This window comes from Ctenopharyngodon idella, chromosome 21 (assembly GCF_019924925.1).
Source record: "Ctenopharyngodon idella isolate HZGC_01 chromosome 21, HZGC01, whole genome shotgun sequence".
Classification (NCBI taxonomy): domain Eukaryota; kingdom Metazoa; phylum Chordata; class Actinopteri; order Cypriniformes; family Xenocyprididae; genus Ctenopharyngodon; species Ctenopharyngodon idella.
Window position 1 is genome coordinate 30391164 of NC_067240.1, and position 20751 is coordinate 30411914.

The 20751-nt window shown below is 35.8% G+C and overlaps 1 protein-coding gene across 1 annotated transcript; it reads left to right on the top strand.

Annotated features, from left to right (window-relative positions):
* Positions 1 to 240: 240 nt before the first annotated feature.
* LOC127504147 (leucine--tRNA ligase, cytoplasmic-like) lies at positions 241 to 20523 on the top strand. The gene is made up of 25 exons (XM_051878641.1): positions 241 to 343; positions 1077 to 1198; positions 1287 to 1374; positions 1456 to 1536; positions 1627 to 1764; positions 2845 to 3006; positions 3134 to 3246; positions 5518 to 5581; positions 5669 to 5736; positions 5843 to 6068; positions 6701 to 6788; positions 7238 to 7314; positions 7468 to 7521; positions 9129 to 9269; positions 10422 to 10499; positions 11506 to 11591; positions 11815 to 11880; positions 12683 to 12765; positions 13105 to 13243; positions 17467 to 17679; positions 17864 to 17921; positions 18369 to 18432; positions 18747 to 18930; positions 19545 to 19633; positions 20383 to 20523. Exons 1-24 carry the CDS (start codon positions 338 to 340, stop codon positions 19624 to 19626), a joined length of 2481 nt encoding a protein of 826 aa, XP_051734601.1. The 5' UTR covers positions 241 to 337; the 3' UTR covers positions 19627 to 19633; positions 20383 to 20523.
* Positions 20524 to 20751: the final 228 nt, after the last annotated feature.

Sequence of the window (20751 nt, forward strand, 5' to 3'; positions counted from 1 at the left end):
ACACACACACACACACACACACACACACACTAGTAAATAATTAACTATAATAATATCACTAACAATGATAATTTTAATAAATATCATTATTATTTTTATTGTTAGTTTACAAAGGGATGTTTAGCGATTACATGAATGTTTGTGCTACAGAACTGAATTATATCTCGAATCATGTATCTTATTGAGGATGACTATTTATTTTTAAATAGTCAAATCGTTTAAAACTACATTACCCATCATGCAAACGGTCTTCCGGCCGCGACGTTTCTGACCGGTGTCATCAGCCGAGTGAAGCGTGGGTTTTACTCTTCAACAAATCCTGCTGAAGTTATTCAGGATGACGGTAAATTTGATTTATATGAAGCCGGTTTAATGGTTTGCACTCTTTACTTCATGCGGTTTACTACTGTCTGTTTCATGATCTCAAATTCCAAAAAAAAAAAAAATGTATTAAACCGGTCCATAGAGCGGCATGGTTATCTTTAGCAGCTAGCTTCATGCATGTGTGTCTATTAACCTTGTTCATGTGTATTCTTAGAATCCTGAACAAAAAGTAGCAAATATTCGATTCACACAATGAGCGATCTCAACAACTTTATCACTCTCTTGCAAATTGTTGGCAGAGTAATATGAATAGAGTTGACAGCTGTCAATCAGAGGTGCTGAAATATATAGCTCAGAACAGTAGTGATGCACAAGTGCCAGTTTATGCTTTAGCAGATTTACCATTTTGGTATCTGGAAGTTTAATTAATGAATGTAATCTATAATATTTAACAGGTCACAAGATGATGAAACTTCCATTCATATTTTAATATACAAGACATGTCTAACAATTTAAATAAACTTTAATGTAACTAATATATTATAAGAGTATATTTATATTGTTTGATATTACTGATAAAATGTGACACTTTTCATTAATGTATTAATATAAGTTAATACATAAATGATGCTCTGCTGAAGTCTCTCTCTCTCTCTATATTATATATAGATTATGTGTGTGTGTAGGGATATTTTTTCCCCATATATTTCACATGTGAAAGTTGAATGTTAAAGTTAAATATTTCATTCCAGGAACGCAAAGGAACAGCAAAACTTGACTTTTTGAGGAAGATTGAGGAGGAGGTTCAGCAGAAATGGGAAAAGGAAAAGGTTTTTGAAATCAACGCACCAACCACCATTGGGGAAAATACAGAGTGAGCCTGTTTTTATATATTGCAGTATTTCCTGAAGTTTTACAGATTATATTCATGACTAATTGACTATTATTGTCTGTCTACCCAGTAAGAACAAGTACTTTGTCACGTTTCCCTACCCATACATGAATGGGAGACTTCACCTTGGACACACATTCTGCCTGTCTAAGTGTGAAGTGAGTTTGAAAGCCATTCAAAGAATATATCATAGACATCATGACATATATTTTATGACTCAAATATAATTTCTTGTGTAGTTTGCAATGGGCTACCAGCGGCTGAAAGGAAAGCAGTGTCTTTTCCCATTTGGACTTCACTGCACTGGGATGCCCATCAAAGTGAGTAGTTTAAACTCTTCCCAAAGTTCTGCACCTCAGATCTGTACATTTTTGTAATCAGGGTAAATGCTTTATATCTGTGTTTACCAGGCGTGTGCAGACAAGCTGAAGAGGGAAATGGAGCTCTATGGATACCCACCCCAATTCCCTGAGGAAGATGAAGAGGAGGAAGAGCAGAAGAAGACCTCAGATGAGATCATTATCAAGGACAAAGCAAAGGGCAAGAAGGTAAAAGTACTGTGTGTGTTATGAGGAAATTGTAACTTAAAGGGTTAGTTCACCCAAAAATGAAAATGATCTCACCCTCAAGCTATCCTAGGTATATATAGGAGTTGCAAATCTTCTTTCAGACGAACACAATTGGAGTTATATTTAAAAATATCCTGGTTCTTCCAAGCTTTATAATGGTAGTGAATGGGGGATGAGATTTTGAAGCCCAAAAAAGTGCACCCATCCATCATAAAAATAATCCATACGAGTCCAGGGGGTTAATAAAGGCATTCTGAAGCGAAGTGATGGGTTTTTGTAAGAAAAATATCCATATTTAAAACATTATAAACTAAAATAACTACCTTCTGGCAGACAACCATATGAATACTGCGCAAGTCGACTTGCGCCACAAGAGTAACCCCTGACTCGATGTATGACGTAGGATGTACGAGTATCGTAAGCTAGACGCCTCTCGTGATTTAAACAAATATGACTGGGCAACAAACTCAAGCTCCTCTTCTCTTATGTCGAAATCCTCTGATATTTCTTATTAAAATTTCTCATTTTAAACTTCTAATTCATGATAGGTGTTTTATTTTGCTCTATCCTCTGGACTTCCGCGTTAGCCAATATATCATGTGTTGGGTCAGAGGTTTCTCTTCCTCCCCAAATCAATGCATACGGCCGTCTGCCGAATGCTAGGTATTTTAGTTTATAAAGTTTTAAATATGGATATTATTCTTACAAAAATGCATTGCTTTGCTTCAGAAGGCCCTCTGTTTTTGTGGGGATTGTTTCTATGATGGATGAATGCACTTTTTTGGGCTTCAAAATCTCGCCCCCCATTCACTCCCATTATAAAGCTTGGAAGAGCCAGGATACTTTTAAATATAACTCCAACTGAGCTCGTCTGAAAAAAGAAAGTGATATACACCTAGGATGGCTTGAGGGTGAATAAATCATGGGATAATTTTCATTTTTCAGTGAACTATCCCTTTAAATGTTGTAGGGTTGATGCATGAATTATCAGTTTTGTATTAATATATAATTAATGAAAATTAATACAGTTTCCTTTTTCGAATGTCATGTCATTGGCAGAGCAAAGCTGTAGCAAAGTCTGGAAGCTCCAAGTTCCAGTGGGACATCATGAAGTCTCTGGGGCTGCAGGACGATGAAATTGTAAAGTTTGCTGAAGCTGAACATTGGCTGGAGTATTTTCCTCCTCTTGCTGTACAAGACCTAAAGAAAATGGGTCTAAAGGTAGTGAAAGCTCACCTGAACAATTGTCATGCTGCACAATACTTTGTACTTTGCCATTTAAAAGCAAAATGCAACATGTTTTGACGTTGTGTCTGTAAATGAAGTGACCGAGTCATTAATGCTGTAGGTTGATTGGCGGCGTTCCTTCATCACGACCGATGTAAACCCCTTCTACGACTCTTTTGTGAGGTGGCAGTACATCACTCTGAAAGAGAGAAAAAAGATCAAGTTTGGGAAAAGGTATGGTAAAATATTGTCATATGATTTAAGTATTCAATTTGTTCGTTACTGGTAGAGGAAAACCAATATATCACTTTTATCTGTTAAATCAATACTGATAGTTGAAAGTTCCGACACCAAAGTTTAGTCTTTGCACAAATATAAAATGTCGGTACACAGAACACATTATAATTAAAAATACAACCTAAAAATAGCCATTAGGGAATGTTCTGTATTAGTTATTGTTAGGTTGTCTAAAAAAACCTTCCTGCAACATTATGGGAAGGTTGTAAAAACATGGAGCCAAGTACTAACGTTAGGGGAACATTCACTGTTTGTTGAGCAGTATACTGCACATGCACAGAACAGCCTGTTTTCTGTTTTATAGTTTTTTCAAAATATTTGATCTTATTTATAATACAAAATATTGTATTATGTGCAAAAGAAATATAAGAGCAAGGTAAAATGTATACTAATCTAAAACATGAGCATGGTGGCATATGAGGGCATATGAATATATAATATAAAGCTATAATGCCATTTGAAAATTACATTTAAAGGGATAGTTCACCCAAAAATGAAAATTTGATGTTTATCTACTTACCCCCAGACTCCAAGATGTGTTTCTTCAGTAGAACACAAATGATGATTTTTAACTCCAACCGTCGCGGTCTGTCAGTCAAATAATGCGTGTAAATGGGAACTCCGTTTATAAGAGTCAAATAAACACGACAGACTAGTGGTGTTTTAGAGGTAAAAAAATGATATAAATACTGTTCGTTTTCTCGCACAAACCGATCATTTCGTGTCTTAGGACATTGTGTCGTCACGAGCCGCAGGGTTTAATTTGGATTTGTCTGTCGTGTTTATTTGACTCTTATAAATGGAGTTCCCATTTACACGCATTATTTGACTGACAGACCGCAACGGTTCGAGTTAAAAATCATCATTTGTGTTCTACTGAAGAAACAAAGTCACCTACATCTTGGATGCCCTGGGGGTAAGCAGATAAACATCAAATTTTCATTTTTGGGTGAACTATCCCTTTAAAAAGGCAGGGGTTGAAGTGATATCTATCCCTTTTCTCTCTCCTTTCTTGTACTTCATTTATGTTACATGTGACAATAATATAAAAATAATTGTCAGTGTGTGTGATAAAGCATAGCTATATATATATTCTACCGTTCAAAAGTTTTAGATCGGTAAGATTTTTAAAATGTTTTTAAAAGAAGTCTCTTCTGCTCACCAAGACTGCATTTATTTGATCCAAAGTACAGCAAAAACCGTTATCTTGTGAGATATTTTTACTATTTAAAATAACTGTTTTCTAGTTTAATATGTTTTAAAATGTAATTTATTTCTGTGATCAAAGCTGAATTTTCAGCATCATTACTCCAGTCTTCAGTCACATGATCCTTCAAAAATCATTCTAATATGATGATTTGCTGCTCAAGAAACATTTATTATTATTATCAATGTTGAAAACTTGTCCAATTTTTCAGGATTATTTGATGAATAGAACAGTATTTATCCGAAATATAAAGCTTTTGTAACATTATAAATGTCTTTAGTGTCACTTTTAATCAATTTAATGCATCCTTGCTGAATAAAAGTATTAATTTGGTAACACTTTACAATAAGGTTAATTTGTTAACATCAGTTACTGTATTAACTAACATGAACTAACCATGAGCAATACATTTGTTACTGTATTTACTGATCTTCGTTATCGTTAGTTAATGAAAATACAGCTGTTCATTGTTTGTTCATGTTCACAGTGCATTAACTAATGTTAACAAGATTTTAATAATGTTGAAATTAACATTAACAAAGATTAATAAATGCTGTAGAAGTGCAGTTCATTATTAGTTCAACTAATGTTAACTAATGAACCTTAGTGTAAAGTGTTACCATTAATTTATTTAATTCTTTTTTTTTTTTTTTTTTTAAGTGTTACTGCCCCCAAATTTTTGAACGGTAGTGTATAATGTTATGAAAGATTTCTATTTCAGATAAATGCTGTTCTAAGCTAAGAGCTCTATATAACTCTAAACAGCAATATTGGAGATGCTCGATAAGGTGTCAGGTGTCCTTCATTCTAATGCAGGCAGCGTCTCCAATATTGGAGAATGCAATGCAAAAATCGAGCATATTTTCACTGTAAATATTTTCACATAATAATGTGTCTGTATGTGTGTATAATTATTTATTATGCAATTATTTATTTAATTGTTACTTTATTTTTAAATTCTACAATATTTAATTTTAAATTTGAACTTTTTTTTCTTATAGATATACCATTTACTCTCCGAAAGATGGGCAGCCCTGCATGGACCATGACAGACAGACAGGAGAGGTGAGCACTGTTTTTAATTAAGAAATTCCTCTTTTGGTATACAATAGGATGGAAGTGTGTGTCTTATAGTAATGATCTGTATGCCAGGGAGTTGGTCCTCAGGAGTACACCCTTATTAAGATGAAGATCGTGGAACCTTACCCAGCAAAATTGAGGTAAAATCCATAATACTATGGTTTTGAATGACTGCCATATTTATATATCATGTTACTCCAAAGAATGGCAAGGTACCAAAAACATGATACTTTTTTATGTTTTCAGTGCTCTTAAAGACAAGAACATTTTTCTGGTTGCTGCGACTCTGAGGCCTGAAACCATGTTTGGTCAAACGAATTGCTGGATTCGGCCAGATATGAAGTACATCATATTCGAGACGGCCAGCGGTGACCTGTTCATCAGCACACAGCGGTCAGCCAGGAACATGTCCTACCAGGGCTTTACCAAGGAGAATGGAGTGGTTCCGGTGCTCATGAACATCATGGGCCAGGTTTGTGTCCCTGAAGCACACACTGCTTGTGTTTTATAGTAAATAAAGCTGGCCCATTACTTTTCAGAAGGAGGGGCTTTGCAGAAACTGGAACTCAGTCAGTGCATTTCAGACAGACTGATAATAGAGGATCTGCAATAATGTACAATAATTGAACATTAAAGCAAATTAACCTATTCTAGTACAGCCAATAATCAAAATAATAACTTTTTAAAATAGCATCATATGGTCTCTTTATTATCATTTTTATTAATCTTAATATATAATGATGATAATAAAAGTAGCAATATTATTACTAATAATTATGAACTATTACTGTAATGTGTCTAATTGTCATGAAAATGTTACAATGCTCAAAATCTTTTCTGTCCTAAAAATACTAGCCTACATTTTCTTTGTTTTTTTTAATGCAAATGTGAAATGAACATTGTTTTCTGTGTGATTTGTCATATTATACATTATTATTATATTATATTTATATTATTCTATTATAATATAAAATAACAGTAATGTTAACATGTTTTCTTTATTTAAAAAAGAAGAAAGTACATAAAAACTAAATAAAAAATGAATCCAGTTTGTGCATTTATGACAGTTTATGTGCTGTTTACTCACTCTCTCCCATTTTTCAGGACATCCTCGGCTGTGCATTGAGCGCCCCCCTCACCTCATACAAGACCATTTATGCCCTGCCAATGCTCACCATTAAAGAAGACAAAGGTACCCGACACCACCCCATAATATCGTCGCATCACATTACCCCTGCACAGACAAGATGCATCTCTGAATGGGCCGCAGGGCAATACCGAGTGTTTTAATAGCCAAAGTGAAAGCGACGTTAGTCATTGCGGAGTACAGCGAAGCTAGGAGAAATGGAATATGGAAATGACCATAATGGATGTTCCCTCAGGCTGCACGGACCACATTACTCCGATCACAAACTGCTCCTCACCTAATGTGATTTGGCAGTTATTCTTTTTCTTATACCCTGGGCTCCTGCTTTCACCCTGAAAGTGCCTTCCCCAAATTGATACGTTAGAAATGTTAATATAGATCATTGTTGTTCGCCTCTGAATAAAAGTTGTTCTCGAGGGAAAAATGTGACGTGGAGCATTTAGAGTAAGTTAGTTCATTATGGGAGGTTGTTGACATTTAATTTGTCGTCACAGGAACTGGAGTTGTCACCAGTGTGCCGTCAGATGCGCCTGATGATATCGCCGCTCTGAGGGACATTAAAAAGAAGCAGGTGTTCATTTTCATTTTCTTTTCTTGATTCAACTGTGTTTGATTTCTGTTTGCGAGGGAAATTCCCAGAGAGATAACTGGATTTTAGATAAGATGAATGTACCCGATACAAAAAATGCCTGAACGTTTTTTTTTTTTTTTTTTTTTCTTCTAGGCTTTGAGAGAGAAGTATGGAATTCAAGATTTTATGGTCCTACCATTTGAGCCGGTAAGCAGCTCTTTTTAAAACAAGTCAGCCTGAAGCAATAGTTTTTTCTTTGCAATTGTGACGTGAAATGGCTTCTCGAACAAGGAAAAATGTAGGGCAGGACTTGATTTTGTCTGTTGGGAATTGATTGGATCATTGGATTGTTGTGGTTTGATATTATTGTGATATATTTATGATAAACACTGCAATATTCCATAAAAAAAAAAAAAAAAAGAATGGTCAATTTTGCAAAAGCTTTGTAATACTAAATGGATCATAAAGACCATTAGTGCCAATGAGTTCTACAATCTACTTAGGCTTACAATACTTTTACAGTATTACGCAATGGACCCAGATTCATGAGACATTATAATAAAATTATAATAAGAAGAATAAAATTATTTTTAATCGCTTTTTTCTTATTTTCTAACTCAAGAAGAAAAAAATAAGATTAAAAATTAAGAATAACTAGATGAGTAAAGTTTGATGACAAACCTTCATGTTGTCTTGACAAAGCCTTGTCTGAAAGTTTAAAATAACTTTGAAAAGCTTTACGTTTGAAAAGTTTACTCAAAGAAGTCAATAAAATATTGTAAACGTTCTAATGCTTTATTAATATGTTTTAACAAGTTTCTAGCATATTTTAATGCATTGATGGCATGTTTTAGCAAGTTGCTGACATGTTTCTAGCATGAATTAGCACATTGCTAACATGATTTAACATGTTCCTAACATGATTTAGCACATTGCCAGCATGTTTCTAGCATGATTTTAGCACATTGCTGGAATGATTTAGCATTTTGTTTACATGATTTAACACATTGATAGCATGTTTCTAGCAAGATTTAGCACATTGCTAGCATGTTTTAACACATCACTAACATGTTTTAGCACAGTGCTAGCATAAATTAGCATGTTGCTGGCATGAATTAGCATGTTGCTAGCATGTATTAGCACATTGTTGGTACATGTCTAGCATGTTTTAGCAATTTGGCCTAGGATAGTTAAGTCTGCTAGTGATAGACACCTTAAATACTCTATAAGGTTATTGTATGAAAGCTTTGACCACCTCCATGAAAGTCTATGGGAATTTGGGAATGCTCGGAAGTCCAATACGGGAATTACAAAAGTCGGATCAGTTAGAAATGATATAGCAACCCGAGTCAGAACAGTCTGAAGGTCTGCCCTGAGTTTGGTTGTAACTTTAAAGCACTAGGATGACATAGTGTTTAAATTTAGTTTCAGAAGAAGTTGCGTACATAATAATAATAATAATAAACAAACAAACAAACAAACAGTATTTTGTATTTTATACAATGTTTTTTTGCAGCACATACGCAGGACACGTCTTTTCAGTTAGCAGTTTACTTGTACTTTATTTCCTTCCTTATCAACAAAGTAATTGTGAAGAAAGTGGCTGTAATTTATTCGTCTTCATAGCTGTCAAGTCTGGATTTGCATGGAAAGTATAAGCTATTGACTACTTTATAAAAAAATAAAAAAATAAAAAAAAGGCAATTTGCCTTGCTGTGCCTGTCTGACTACTTCATGGATTAAGTGATTTCTCAGAATGATCCTAGATTTTGTTTGTCTAAACTAAAGTGGCTTATGGCTTTATGTTCTATCAGGTACCCATCATTGAGATTCCAGGGTATGGGAACCTGTCGGCTCCTTTGGTTTGTGATGAACTGAAGATCCAAAGCCAGAATGACAGAGACAAACTGGCTGAGGCCAAAGAGAAGGTCTACCTTAAGGGCTTTTACGAGGGGGTGAGACCATATGAACACCAACATCACTCAAATTCCACATTTTCTTCTCTAATATAGTACCATAGTGGAATCCATGTAGGGGACACCTTTTGAAATATGTAAGGGATAATCCACAGCTATCTGTGCATTAAAATATTTTAATGCAGATTGTGAAGGCAAAGAACCACCCGACGTGAAGTTGAGTGCATTCAAATCGTTTAATGCACAGCTAGTCATGGATTATCCCGCTTATACCATGGTCATTTGCCAGCATTGACAAGTTAAAGCTGTCATTGATGTTTACGACGTTAAATTTGACTGGAAGGATAAAAACGGTGGTTATTTTTATCAGCTACGACTCATTAGATCTTGCATTCTGTCCGCTTTAAATCAGACACAGAGATAAAGTAGTGCGGTAAGATTACATTTTTATTTTTTTTTTATTTATTTATTTATTTTTTTGGATTGAGTCATAACATTTATTTGAATGATTTAGCCTATCGAGCTATTGAGAGAGAGAGAGAGAGAAAGTGAGAGAGATGTGTGTGATTTAACTGCATCTGTGCAGTGTTTCTCAACTAGCAATGAAGCTGTGAGTTTAATTACTTCAAAAACAGTGACGGTACAACCTCCTTGCTGAGTAATATAATGTAGTGATTCAGTAGCAAAGTTAATTTATTAATGAAAGTCACAGGACAGCGTTGACAACAAGTTTCTGTGCTCCTGAATGTTTCTGTGTGCGCGCAGCACAATCTCCAACCCCGGTGCAAGTGACTAGTGTGTGTGTGTGTGTGTGTGTGTGTGCATCAGTGAAAGCAGAGCATTAAAGGTGCAGTAAGTAATTTCTGACAATCGCTGTTGATATTTGAAATCACCAAAACAAACATGCCCCTAACCAAAAGGACCACATCCCTATCTTGATAGCTCCACCTCCAAATTCACAAACACACAGGCACAGGCACCTAAACTGACTTTGTACTACATGTGCATTAAACTGTTTTATAGCACACCTTCCAGCCAATCAGAATCGAGTATTCAGACAGACCATGGTATAAGCTTGTTTTAAATGCGGGTAGCATCTAAAGGTTGCTGGTTCAGTTTCTTTAGAAGTAGATGACTACTTATACCTTCATGTGCACACCTGAACAACTTTACTGCACTTTGTTTTGCTAGATCATGTTAGTGGAGGGTTTCAAGGGACAGAAGGTCCAGGATGTGAAGAAGCCCATTCAGAAGATGATGGTGGAAAAGGTTGGTGGACTATATGTTAACCTTGAAGCCTGACATTTGAAATAATAGTCTGAAAAATCCATTTTTTTGAAATGGAACAGTTTATTGAACCTTTAGACAAAATCTAAATAAGTTTGCATGTGTTTTTTTTTTTTTTTTTTTTTTTTTCCATCAAGCTTTTATGGCTCAAATAGTATGATACAGGAGAATATGGAGCTCATATCTGAGGAGGAAAAAAAACTCAGTTTTTTACCCCAAACTGAGCAAAATATGCAATTTGGTGTGGTTGCTGATATTTATATGGCCAAAAAGTAAGATGAAATTCTGATCTTATAATAGCTTATAATGTAAATCGAAGTGATCTTTATAATTTTATAATAGACTAATTACATAAAATGCATATATTAGCAGACACTCTATATCTCCCAATAATATGTCATAGAAAGATGATATTTAAATGCTAAGTTTTATTATCAAAGCTCTGTATTTTTTATTGTGAGGGCAAAACACAAAATGCAATGCATTACAATTATGGTTGATCCTAATGGATCATATTTGATACTCACATTTTAACATGATTTTTCTAAAACATTATCTATGGATAATCAAGTAAACCTAAGTTGCTTCAGTCCAGTAAGTGTTCATCTTGATATATTGCCAACATACAGTAAAAGTTATTCTTATGTTTGCTTTATAAAAATCAGTAAAGATTTCACAGCAAAACGACATGTAAACTACGACCTGAAGGTGGACGATTTTAGAATGATACTAAAAGGCCTTCTACTTGCTAAAAAGTTTAAACTATCAATCAGACAACAGAAGAAATGTAGTAGATTGTGTGCATTTTTTTTCAGTTCGGATCATGTTGATAATTTAGATGCCTTAGAACTTTGCATATAAAATATGATGTATTTACAGGCTTTATAGGGTTAATGATTAACCATTGAGTGTTGGATTGGGAATCCATTTTTTAAAAATAAAATATGAAAACACACTTGGTCTAACTCAATTTTGTTCATATTTTTAGGGTGAGGCGCTGATTTACATGGAGCCAGAGAAGCAGGTGTTATCTCGGTCTGCAGACGAGTGTGTTGTGGCGTTGTGCGATCAATGGTTAGTGCAGAAAACTCTCATACAGATACTACATAGTGTTGTACACATCTCAGAGCCCATGATAACGTCCACTTCTGTCTTGTATTCACTTCCTGTTTAATAAAAGAATGCCTTATCCTTGTGATCTTGTGCGATTTTAGTCCTTTTTATCGCGGTGCCTTGCCTTGCGGTGTCCCTGATTGATTTGACTTGTCAGACAGTGACTGGGGTCTTTATCTGGCAGGTATCTGGATTATGGCAATGAGGAATGGAAAAAGCAAGCCATGGGCGTCCTGGAGGCTCTGGAGACGTAAGTCTCACACTTTGTGGCATTGGGAGATTGCAGTGGAAAATTGTCAAGTTGCTATGGGGTGCCATTCTTTCTGGAGAAGCTGCATTAAAGGATTAGTTCACTTCAGAATTAAAATTTCCTGATAATTTACTCACCCCCATGTCATCCGAGATGTTTGTCTTTCTTTCTTCAGTCAAAAATAAATGAAGGTTTTTGAGGAAAACATTCCAGGATTTTTCTCCATATAGTGGACTTCACTGGGGTTCAACGGGTTGAAGGTCCAAATGTCAGTTTCAGTGCAGCTTCAAAGAGCTCTACACGATCCCAGACAAGGAATAAGGGTCTTATCTAGTGAAATGATCTGTCATTTTTTTTAAAAAGTTAAAAATGATATACTTTTTAACTACAAATGCTTGTCTTGTACTGCTCTGCGAACGTGCAAAGACTAAGTCAAACGGCCTTTACAAAAAAAAGGAAAAACAACGATGTTGGACGATTTTGAAGTGAACCCTACATCACGCGTGATCTGTCCAACATGATTATTTAATGTGTGGTGCATTGTAGAGCATTGCAAGATGCTAGAGCTCTTTGAAGCTGCATTGAATTTTGGACCTTCAACCCGTTGAATCCCAGTGAAGTCCACTATATGGAGAAAAATCCTGGAATGTTTTCCTCAAAAACCTTCATTTCTTTTCAACTGAAGAAAGAAAGACATAAACATCTTGGATGACATGGGGATGAGTAAATTATCAGGAAATTTTAATTCCGAAGTGAACTAATCCTTTAATGTGTGAATATTTACTTTATGCTTGCTCTTCAGGTTCTGTGATGAAACCAGAAAGAACTTTGAAGCAACATTGGCTTGGCTTCAGGAGCATGCCTGTTCCAGAACGTATGGGTTAGGTAAGACCGGCTTGTCTGTGTGCCTTTGTTGCAAGCTTTTCCCGCATCCTGTTTGATTTCTTTTGGAATAAATTGCTAGTAATAATTAGGCAAACTGTTCAAAGTTTTCTTTGCACACATCCTTTTGAAATCACCTCAGATGGCCGCCTTTGTGTGAAGCTTATCTTAATCAAAGTCTTTTTGTAAGGACAAGGCCCATCTATATTTCTTTTGTAATACTCTTATTTCTCACTCCTCCCTTGCCCCCAAACCACTCAGCGATACCATCAGCAATTTTCTTACCGTTCCTTAGAGAGAACCTTTGATTTTGGAGTTCTTTTATGTGTTTGGTTCCCATAGGAACCCGGTTGCCATGGGATGAACAATGGCTCATTGAGTCCCTGTCGGACTCCACCATCTACATGGCCTACTACACCGTGGCACATCTCCTCCAGGGAGGGGTTCTCAACGGACAAGGACCCTCCCCACTGGGAATCAGGTATTATTTGCTCTTCCAGGAAAAGCTTGAAAGTTTAAAAAAAATGCAAAAAAAAAACTTTGCATGCAACAGATTTATTTAATACAAGATTTTGTAGGCTGAACATCACTTAAGCAGGGGAGAATGAGGAAAGGTGGTTGATGGGGATAATAATCATTTGGAATTTGGAGTCTAGTTTTATTTTATATGTAAGTCAGTCCCATATTCCCCATTTATTCAGCTTACGCCTTGACATTTTACCACTAGCATGGGGTAGGACTCTTAGTATAATTTAAAGATTAAAATAGAGTGCTGCAGGAATGACATATTTTTGTAGGCCAGAACTCAGAGTTAGCACTTTAACACTTCTGGTTTGTCCTGAAGTCAGTGGGTTTTTGGAATATATATTTGGTTAAATGTCTGAAATAAGGTCTGTGGTGCACACAAACTCAAGATACTTACATGTTTTATTCTGTGACATAAAATACATCAGTTATACCACCTTGTGGGTTTTTGTTGACAAAGTAAATGTGATTGCTAACAAGTGACTACAGAGGTTTTTGTGGACATTAAACGTCATCACGCTGAACATGTAAACTCACTAGTCCGCTTTCACAGCCTTGTGTTTATAATCGCAATCTTGCAACTATTCTCACTCAAACTTTCAATGTTTGGTAAATAAAGACTAAGAGTTGTTGGAAGCTTAGTGGTGATGATGTTGAGGTCATGTGACTGTGGTGTAGTTTGATTATAGCAGGGCCTAAAACTAACTTTTTGCCACACCTGCCAATGTCCAGAGACTTAAAGGAGTAGTTCACTTTCATATAAAATTTTCCTGATAATTTATTCACCCCCATGCCATTCAAGATGTTCATGTCTTTCTTTTTTCAGTCGAAAAGAAATGAAGGTTTTTGATGAAAACATTCAAGGATTATTCTCCTTATAGTGGACTTCAATGGTCTCCAAACGGTTGAAGGTCAAAATTATAGTTTTAGTGCAGCTTCAAAGGGCTTTAAACGATACCAGACGAGGAATAAGGGTCTTTTCTAGTGAAACGATCGGTCATTTTCGAAAAAAAAATGTAAATGTATATGCTTTATATAAACAAATGATCGCCTTCCAAGTGCTTCCGCCAAAACCGTACTTTCATATTTCGTAAAAAGCTTACGCTGTTTTTTTCTACGCCTTCCCTATTCTACTTACGGAAAAAAATTTAACTGCCGCTGCGTTCGTTCCGTAAGTTGAAGGCGATCATTTGTTTATATAACGCATATACATTTACATTTTTTTTTCGAAAATGGCCGATCGTTTCGCTAGATAAGACCCTTATTCCTCATCTCGTCTGGAAAATTTTATATGAAAGTGAACTAATCCTTTAAGAAAATTTACCGGCCATAAATATTTATTTTTTTTATCGGCCATGAAGGTTATGACCAAAAGTTTAAATACCAGTGAAAATTCACAATTATCTAATCCAATTTTGATACCACAGCTAAAACTACTAGCCTAACTAATGTAAATGTAAAACATTATTAAAGACAAGTAAAGAGTCAGTAATAAAATAAGAACAAATAATCCAAGTATAAGCAATAGCACAAGTAAATACAGTAGAACAAAGATACAAATGAAATAAACAGTGCTTTTCAAATAGGTTTTTCAGGTAGATATAACTGTAGTTTTAAGTTTAAAATTTAAGTAATAAATCCCCGTTTTTACAGATAAGGTTTAAGCCTAGTCCCTGAGTAAAATGCATCTTTGAGCTGTTTTAACTGAAAGCAAATTGTACTGTACTTTAGATCTGTTTTGCTTCTGCTCTCTGGCCTGTCACATGCTGTAATACAGCTGAATGCCCAGTAAAGCTGTTCCCATTTACATATTATCTGTTTCTGTTGTCAGACATGAAACATGTATAAAATAGTGACTAAACATGACCCATTAATACTACATGTTAACCAGGAGTCACTCTAACTATACTCATAAATTCCTGATTTATAATCACGACATCGTCTGACAAAATCACCATACATCTACATTAAATAGCGGCTATATGTGGTGGTTTTGGCTGTATTACTTCCTTATTTGTCTCATGCAGCACACTGCCTGCTACTAACTTACAAAATATGCATATTTACAGACGAACTATGTTCATGTTCATACGCCCAAACAGTCAGTAACAGTGACAGGTGCTTGGAAACACTGTTTTATACTCATTTATTGATGAGTCTGCTGCGGTACGGTCAGTTCTGCCGCTCACTGCACAGAATAGACGCAGAGAGAGGCGATCCTGTGCCGGGAAAGTCAGACCTCGTGCTCACGGGCCAGTACTGGCGACATCTTCCAACTGAATGAAAGCTAAGATTTATCCAAAAAAGTCTCTAGATTTGTCAGTAGGGCGACCAAGTGTAGCTGCACAGCCCCCTCTGTTGGTGAACATGATCTCCAGCAGGCTGCTGTATGCTCGTCGGCTTTTTGCATTGTATATGCGGGTTGTTTTGAACGAGCTATAAAACGGGGACATTTCCGGGGACAGCTCCAGTCGGGGACAGAACAGCCATCACAACCTACTAGTGACCATGTTTACTCCTTTCTTTTCAACCATTGGATAGGACTTTAAAAAACGGCTGTTGTATTTGTGTAAGGCGGGATGTTACGTCTGTCGAAGCGCTGTTAAATATAGGCAGCAAAACGAATAAATAAAATGCTTTCTTGAAAAAGCAAAAGAACGCATGCACGTTTTCATAATATAATAATTAAAAACCAACAGACTGATGAAAATGCGGGACATTTTCTCAATATGCGACGTGCGGTACAAGAGGTGAAAATGCTGTGCGGTACAACGCAAAGCGGAACGGGTGGTCACCCTATTTATCACTATGCACCTTTTATGGATAAAAGTCGCCAAAGTGGTCTAAAAGTTGCTATATGTAGTGCTAAAGTCACACCTGTGTGTATGAGACGTGGGAGCTGGTGGCAGGGGGAGGTGGCTATTTGTGGCGGTCATTGTGGATATTGTGACAGGCCGCCTTAACTAAATAAATGTATGGAAAACACTGCACTGCGTAATCTTCACTGTATACATTAAACAGATTAATCCTTGTTGAAGTTACAAAAGCTGTCCAGTCAAGAACAGTGAGTGAGTTTTTTTTTTTTTTTTTTTTTTTTTTTTTCTTTGTCCTTTTGATATTTGATTAACATTAAAAACACAGATGGCAACAGGATTATTAGGCTGCTGTCACTTTAAGACTGAATGCACGGATCCAATATACTGATACTGTTACACATGCGTTATCTTTCTCAACTGTTTATGTTCACTTAAGACATAACCAGCTATGTTTACTAGGATACTCCCAGAGACAGGCATTTTATTTTTTGGACATAATTTTGTGTGAATTTGTCCATTCAAGTGCAGGAAGACGTGAAGGGGAACTCAATCTTGTATTTCTGGGCGCGCGCTTTGGATGTTTAAACTTTCCCACACAGCGCACGAGTAATTGCATTCCCTTTTGCATCTTCTTGCGCTTTAATATTTAAATTAGAATGTGTGTGATGATGCAGCGCTGGCCCTTCGACTGTCCGGAACGTCATTCACGTTTGTTTACATTCATGTTCTCACAACATTGCCTTGTTAGAATTCATAAAAATATTACCGGCCAACTGGCGATTGAAACTTTCATATACTTGCCAACACCAATTTTTACTCTCATTTGGTGCTTGGCAGGTTTTGATTTTAGGCCCTGGTTTATAGCCTATGTTTAACTTTTTACTTCTGGCAATTGTATTTTGCCTTCACAATTCATAAATGTTGAGTTAATTTGTGAAGATTATCATGATTAACAAAACATAGAAATCAGAAACTTTTGTTGGTCACAAAGTTTACATTGTGCAATAATCTAAAAGCCAATGGAAAAATCCTGTTGGGTTATTGTCGAGGGAACCAGGGTGATGTTAACTTCCCAAGAGTTGGATTACAAAAATACGTCATCACTGCAGTGCTCTATGTAGTAAAATAATGAATCAAGCAGTAATATAATGGAAAACAGATAGAAGGTAAACTTGACTTAAATTTTTAATATTTAATTTAGTTTGCATAAAACAGCCTCATTGTGAATCAAATTGAGAACAAAAATGACATGGAAAATGTTGTTCCTGACCGTCTGAATGTCCTGCCACACACATTCATTGTTACTTGAGTAAAAATAGTAGTTCCAAAAAATGATACAGAAGAACATATTTCCTCCCCTCAGGCCCGAGCAGATGACGAGGGAGGTGTGGGATTACATCTTCTTCAAAACAACACCTTTCCCAAAGACGGACATCCCGAAGGAGCACCTGCAGAAGCTCAGGAGGGAGTTCGAGTTCTGGTACCCTGTAGACGTGAGAGTATCAGGGAAGGACCTGGTGCCAAACCACCTCTCCTATTACCTCTACAATCATGTAGCCATGTGGCCCAATGACAGGTACAATGCAGTTTATAGACCGTACAAATCTTTCTGTACAGTGTGTAGATGTATTGTAATGTGAAGTATATTTTTCTTGTGTACCTCAATTTCGCCTACGCTTTCCCCCTGTTTCTTGTAATTCCTATATCAATTTTTTATTATTATATATATTATTTATTTTATTTATTTTTTATTTTAATAGTGGAAAATGGCCACAAGCAGTACGTGCCAACGGTCATCTTTTGCTAAACTCTGAAAAGGTGAGTTAATATTCCACTGTTTTCTTGTCAGTAAACATTTGGCTTCACAACATACGCTGACTTGGCTCTAACTTTAGCTGTTTTGGTATAATTGTGAGGGCCACATATCCATAAATTCGAATCTCTTATAAATCACCCAGAAAATCGTTTAAGTATTAGTTATATAGTATTCTAATATTTAATACTATTTTTAATAAGCTTTATTTATATTTTTCTAGTCATTTTAGTAAGTTAGGAAGGTTTATGTGCTTTTGTAAGTTTTTCATCTTATTAATGTTGTGTTTTACTTTTTTTAAGCTTTATTTTAACGTACGAAAATGATTGTGAATAATTCTAATTTTAGTGAACATTAACGACACTGGTTGAGAAGTTCCTTTGTGTTTATGAACACACATGTTGTGGTTGGTTCTCTTCAGCTATCTAATTAGGTGTGTTTATATCCACCAGATGTCCAAATCCACTGGCAACTTTCTCACTTTGAGTCAAGCCATTGCCAAATTTTCAGCAGATGGTAAGTCCTTCATAAGTATTCTGCTCATTGGAAGGCCAGACACTTTACATGCTCTCAGACTCTTACTACATCGGGCTGTTTTATTTAGTGCCAGAATCAGAAATAGATTTAATCCTTATGCATGTAAGGATTTATGTTGGTCTACATTTGTCATTGATGAGTGCACTTGTCTGTGGTTATTTATATTAAGCCTAACCTTGCAACCCCACAATTTACTTATATGCTCTTTTATGTGACCTGTAATGGAGATTTAAGAATGTGAATGCCATAAACCTCATTAAATCCATACATCTGTCTCTGTCTGTCTGTCTTAGGCATGCGTTTGGCTCTGGCTGATGCAGGGGACACGGTGGAGGATGCTAACTTCGTTGAGGCCATGGCAGATGCGGGGATTTTGCGCCTCTTTACATGGGTGGAATGGGTGAAAGAGATGATCGCCAATCAGAACAACCTGAGGACTGGACCAGCGGACACGTTTAATGACAGAGTGTTTATTAGGTAACACTGGTGTTATAAAAAAAAAAGCAACACAAATCGCAGACGGAGGTCTATTCACTATAACAAAAAAAAAAAGACATTCACTATTTAGTACAACGAGTGAATTTAAGTGAAAGCACAATGTACCAGAGTGTATATTGTGCATAATAACAATAATAATAATGTACTGTTGAAGTAATAAGTAAAGATAATAAAAGGTGATAGTACACTATGTTCAAAAGTTTGGGGTCAGTAAGAATTTTTTATTTTTTTTTCTGAAAGATTTCATCTTCCAATATTAATCAAAAGTGACAAAGACATCTATAATTTTGTAGATTTCTATTTCAAATATGTGCTGTTCTTTGAACTTTCTATTAAGCAAAGAATCCTAAAAAAAATGTATCATGATTTCCACAAAAATATTAATGGTAATATAATATATAAAATATTGTATATGATTATAAAATAAGAAATGTTTCTTGAGCAGTAAATCAGCATATTAGAGTGATTTCTGAAGGATCATGTGTCATTCACTCATTCATTCAGAGAGGCACACTTTTAATCTGGAAAAAAAGGTCTTATTTCTTTGTTTATTTAGTTAAATTGAATCCTACATGATCTGTGTCTGTCTGCAGCGAAATGAATTCCGGCATCATTAAAACAGAGCACTATGAGAGAATGATGTACAAGGAGGCGTTGAAGAGCGCGCTTTTTTGAGTTCCAGGTAGCGTATACAAACTTACATTCAACATCTTCAAACATCCATTGGCTAAATACATTTTGTGAATGTGGGGTGAAGTTATATAGAGCAGTGTTTCTCAACTGGTGTGCAGTCAAAGAAAAGACAACAAACGTAATTCTATGTTTTTCTGATGCAAGACTTTTATTTTGAAAGTTTTGCACGATAGCTGTTGACATTTCTGTCAGAACAGTTTAAGAGTGCCTGAGAAAAAAACGCATTGTCTGATTCAGTATCTGCGGTCAGATGAGATGTTGTCAGTCTATATGTCAGTGTAATTAACTGAATGTTATTTTCATAACATTGTTACTAAATAAATGTCTCTACCTAGAAAACTTTTCACTCGCACTCTTCAATTGCGTGCGCAATGTATTCAAGTCATTATAAATAAAGCGCAAAAAAAATTACAAGCATGCAATGTCGCAGTTATGTTGTCAGTAATTAAGTCATAAAATTATCAAAAAATACAATAAATTACATAACTGATACTGGTAAGTATTAGGTCAAATTCCTAAAAAAAAAAAATGGGCATGGGAGAAATGTGGGGTCCCATGGCCAAACCAGTTGAGAAGCACTGATATAGAGGCAATTACATTGCAGTAGTAATATTAATTTAAAAGAAAAATAAAACATTATGCCATGTAATTGTGTCATTCATGATATTTGTCAGGAAACCTTCAGTGTAAACTAACAGCGAGACTGTATATAATAAACAAGATCTTGATTCTTTAAAGGCTGCCAAGGATAAATACAGGGAGCTGGCCATCGAGGGCATGCACAGGGATCTTGTGTTCCAGTTTATCGAGAACCAAACACTCCTGCTGGCTCCCATCTGCCCCCACCTGTGTGAACACACCTGGTCCCTGCTGGGGAAGGTGAGACCCCTATCAAAGGAATTGCTCACTTACTCTTAAACCATAACATTACCAAAAATACAGTCAGAACAATTATAATGTGAAATAGTTGCTATTCAAACGCGTTTTAAAATGTAGTTTATTCCTGTGATCAAAGTTGGATTTTCAGCATCATTACTCCAGTCTTCAGTGTCACATGATCCTTTAGAAATCATACTAATATGCTGATTTGCTGCTCAAGAAACATTT

Bases quoted from the DNA above. Each gene is read 5' to 3' on its own strand.
- LOC127504147 (XM_051878641.1), top strand. The intron at 3,247-5,517 runs GTATGGTAAAAT...TTTTTCTTATAG, and splicing joins AAGATCAAGTTTGGGAAAAG to ATATACCATTTACTCTCCGA. The intron at 12,766-13,104 runs GTAAGACCGGCT...TGGTTCCCATAG, and splicing joins TTCCAGAACGTATGGGTTAG to GAACCCGGTTGCCATGGGAT.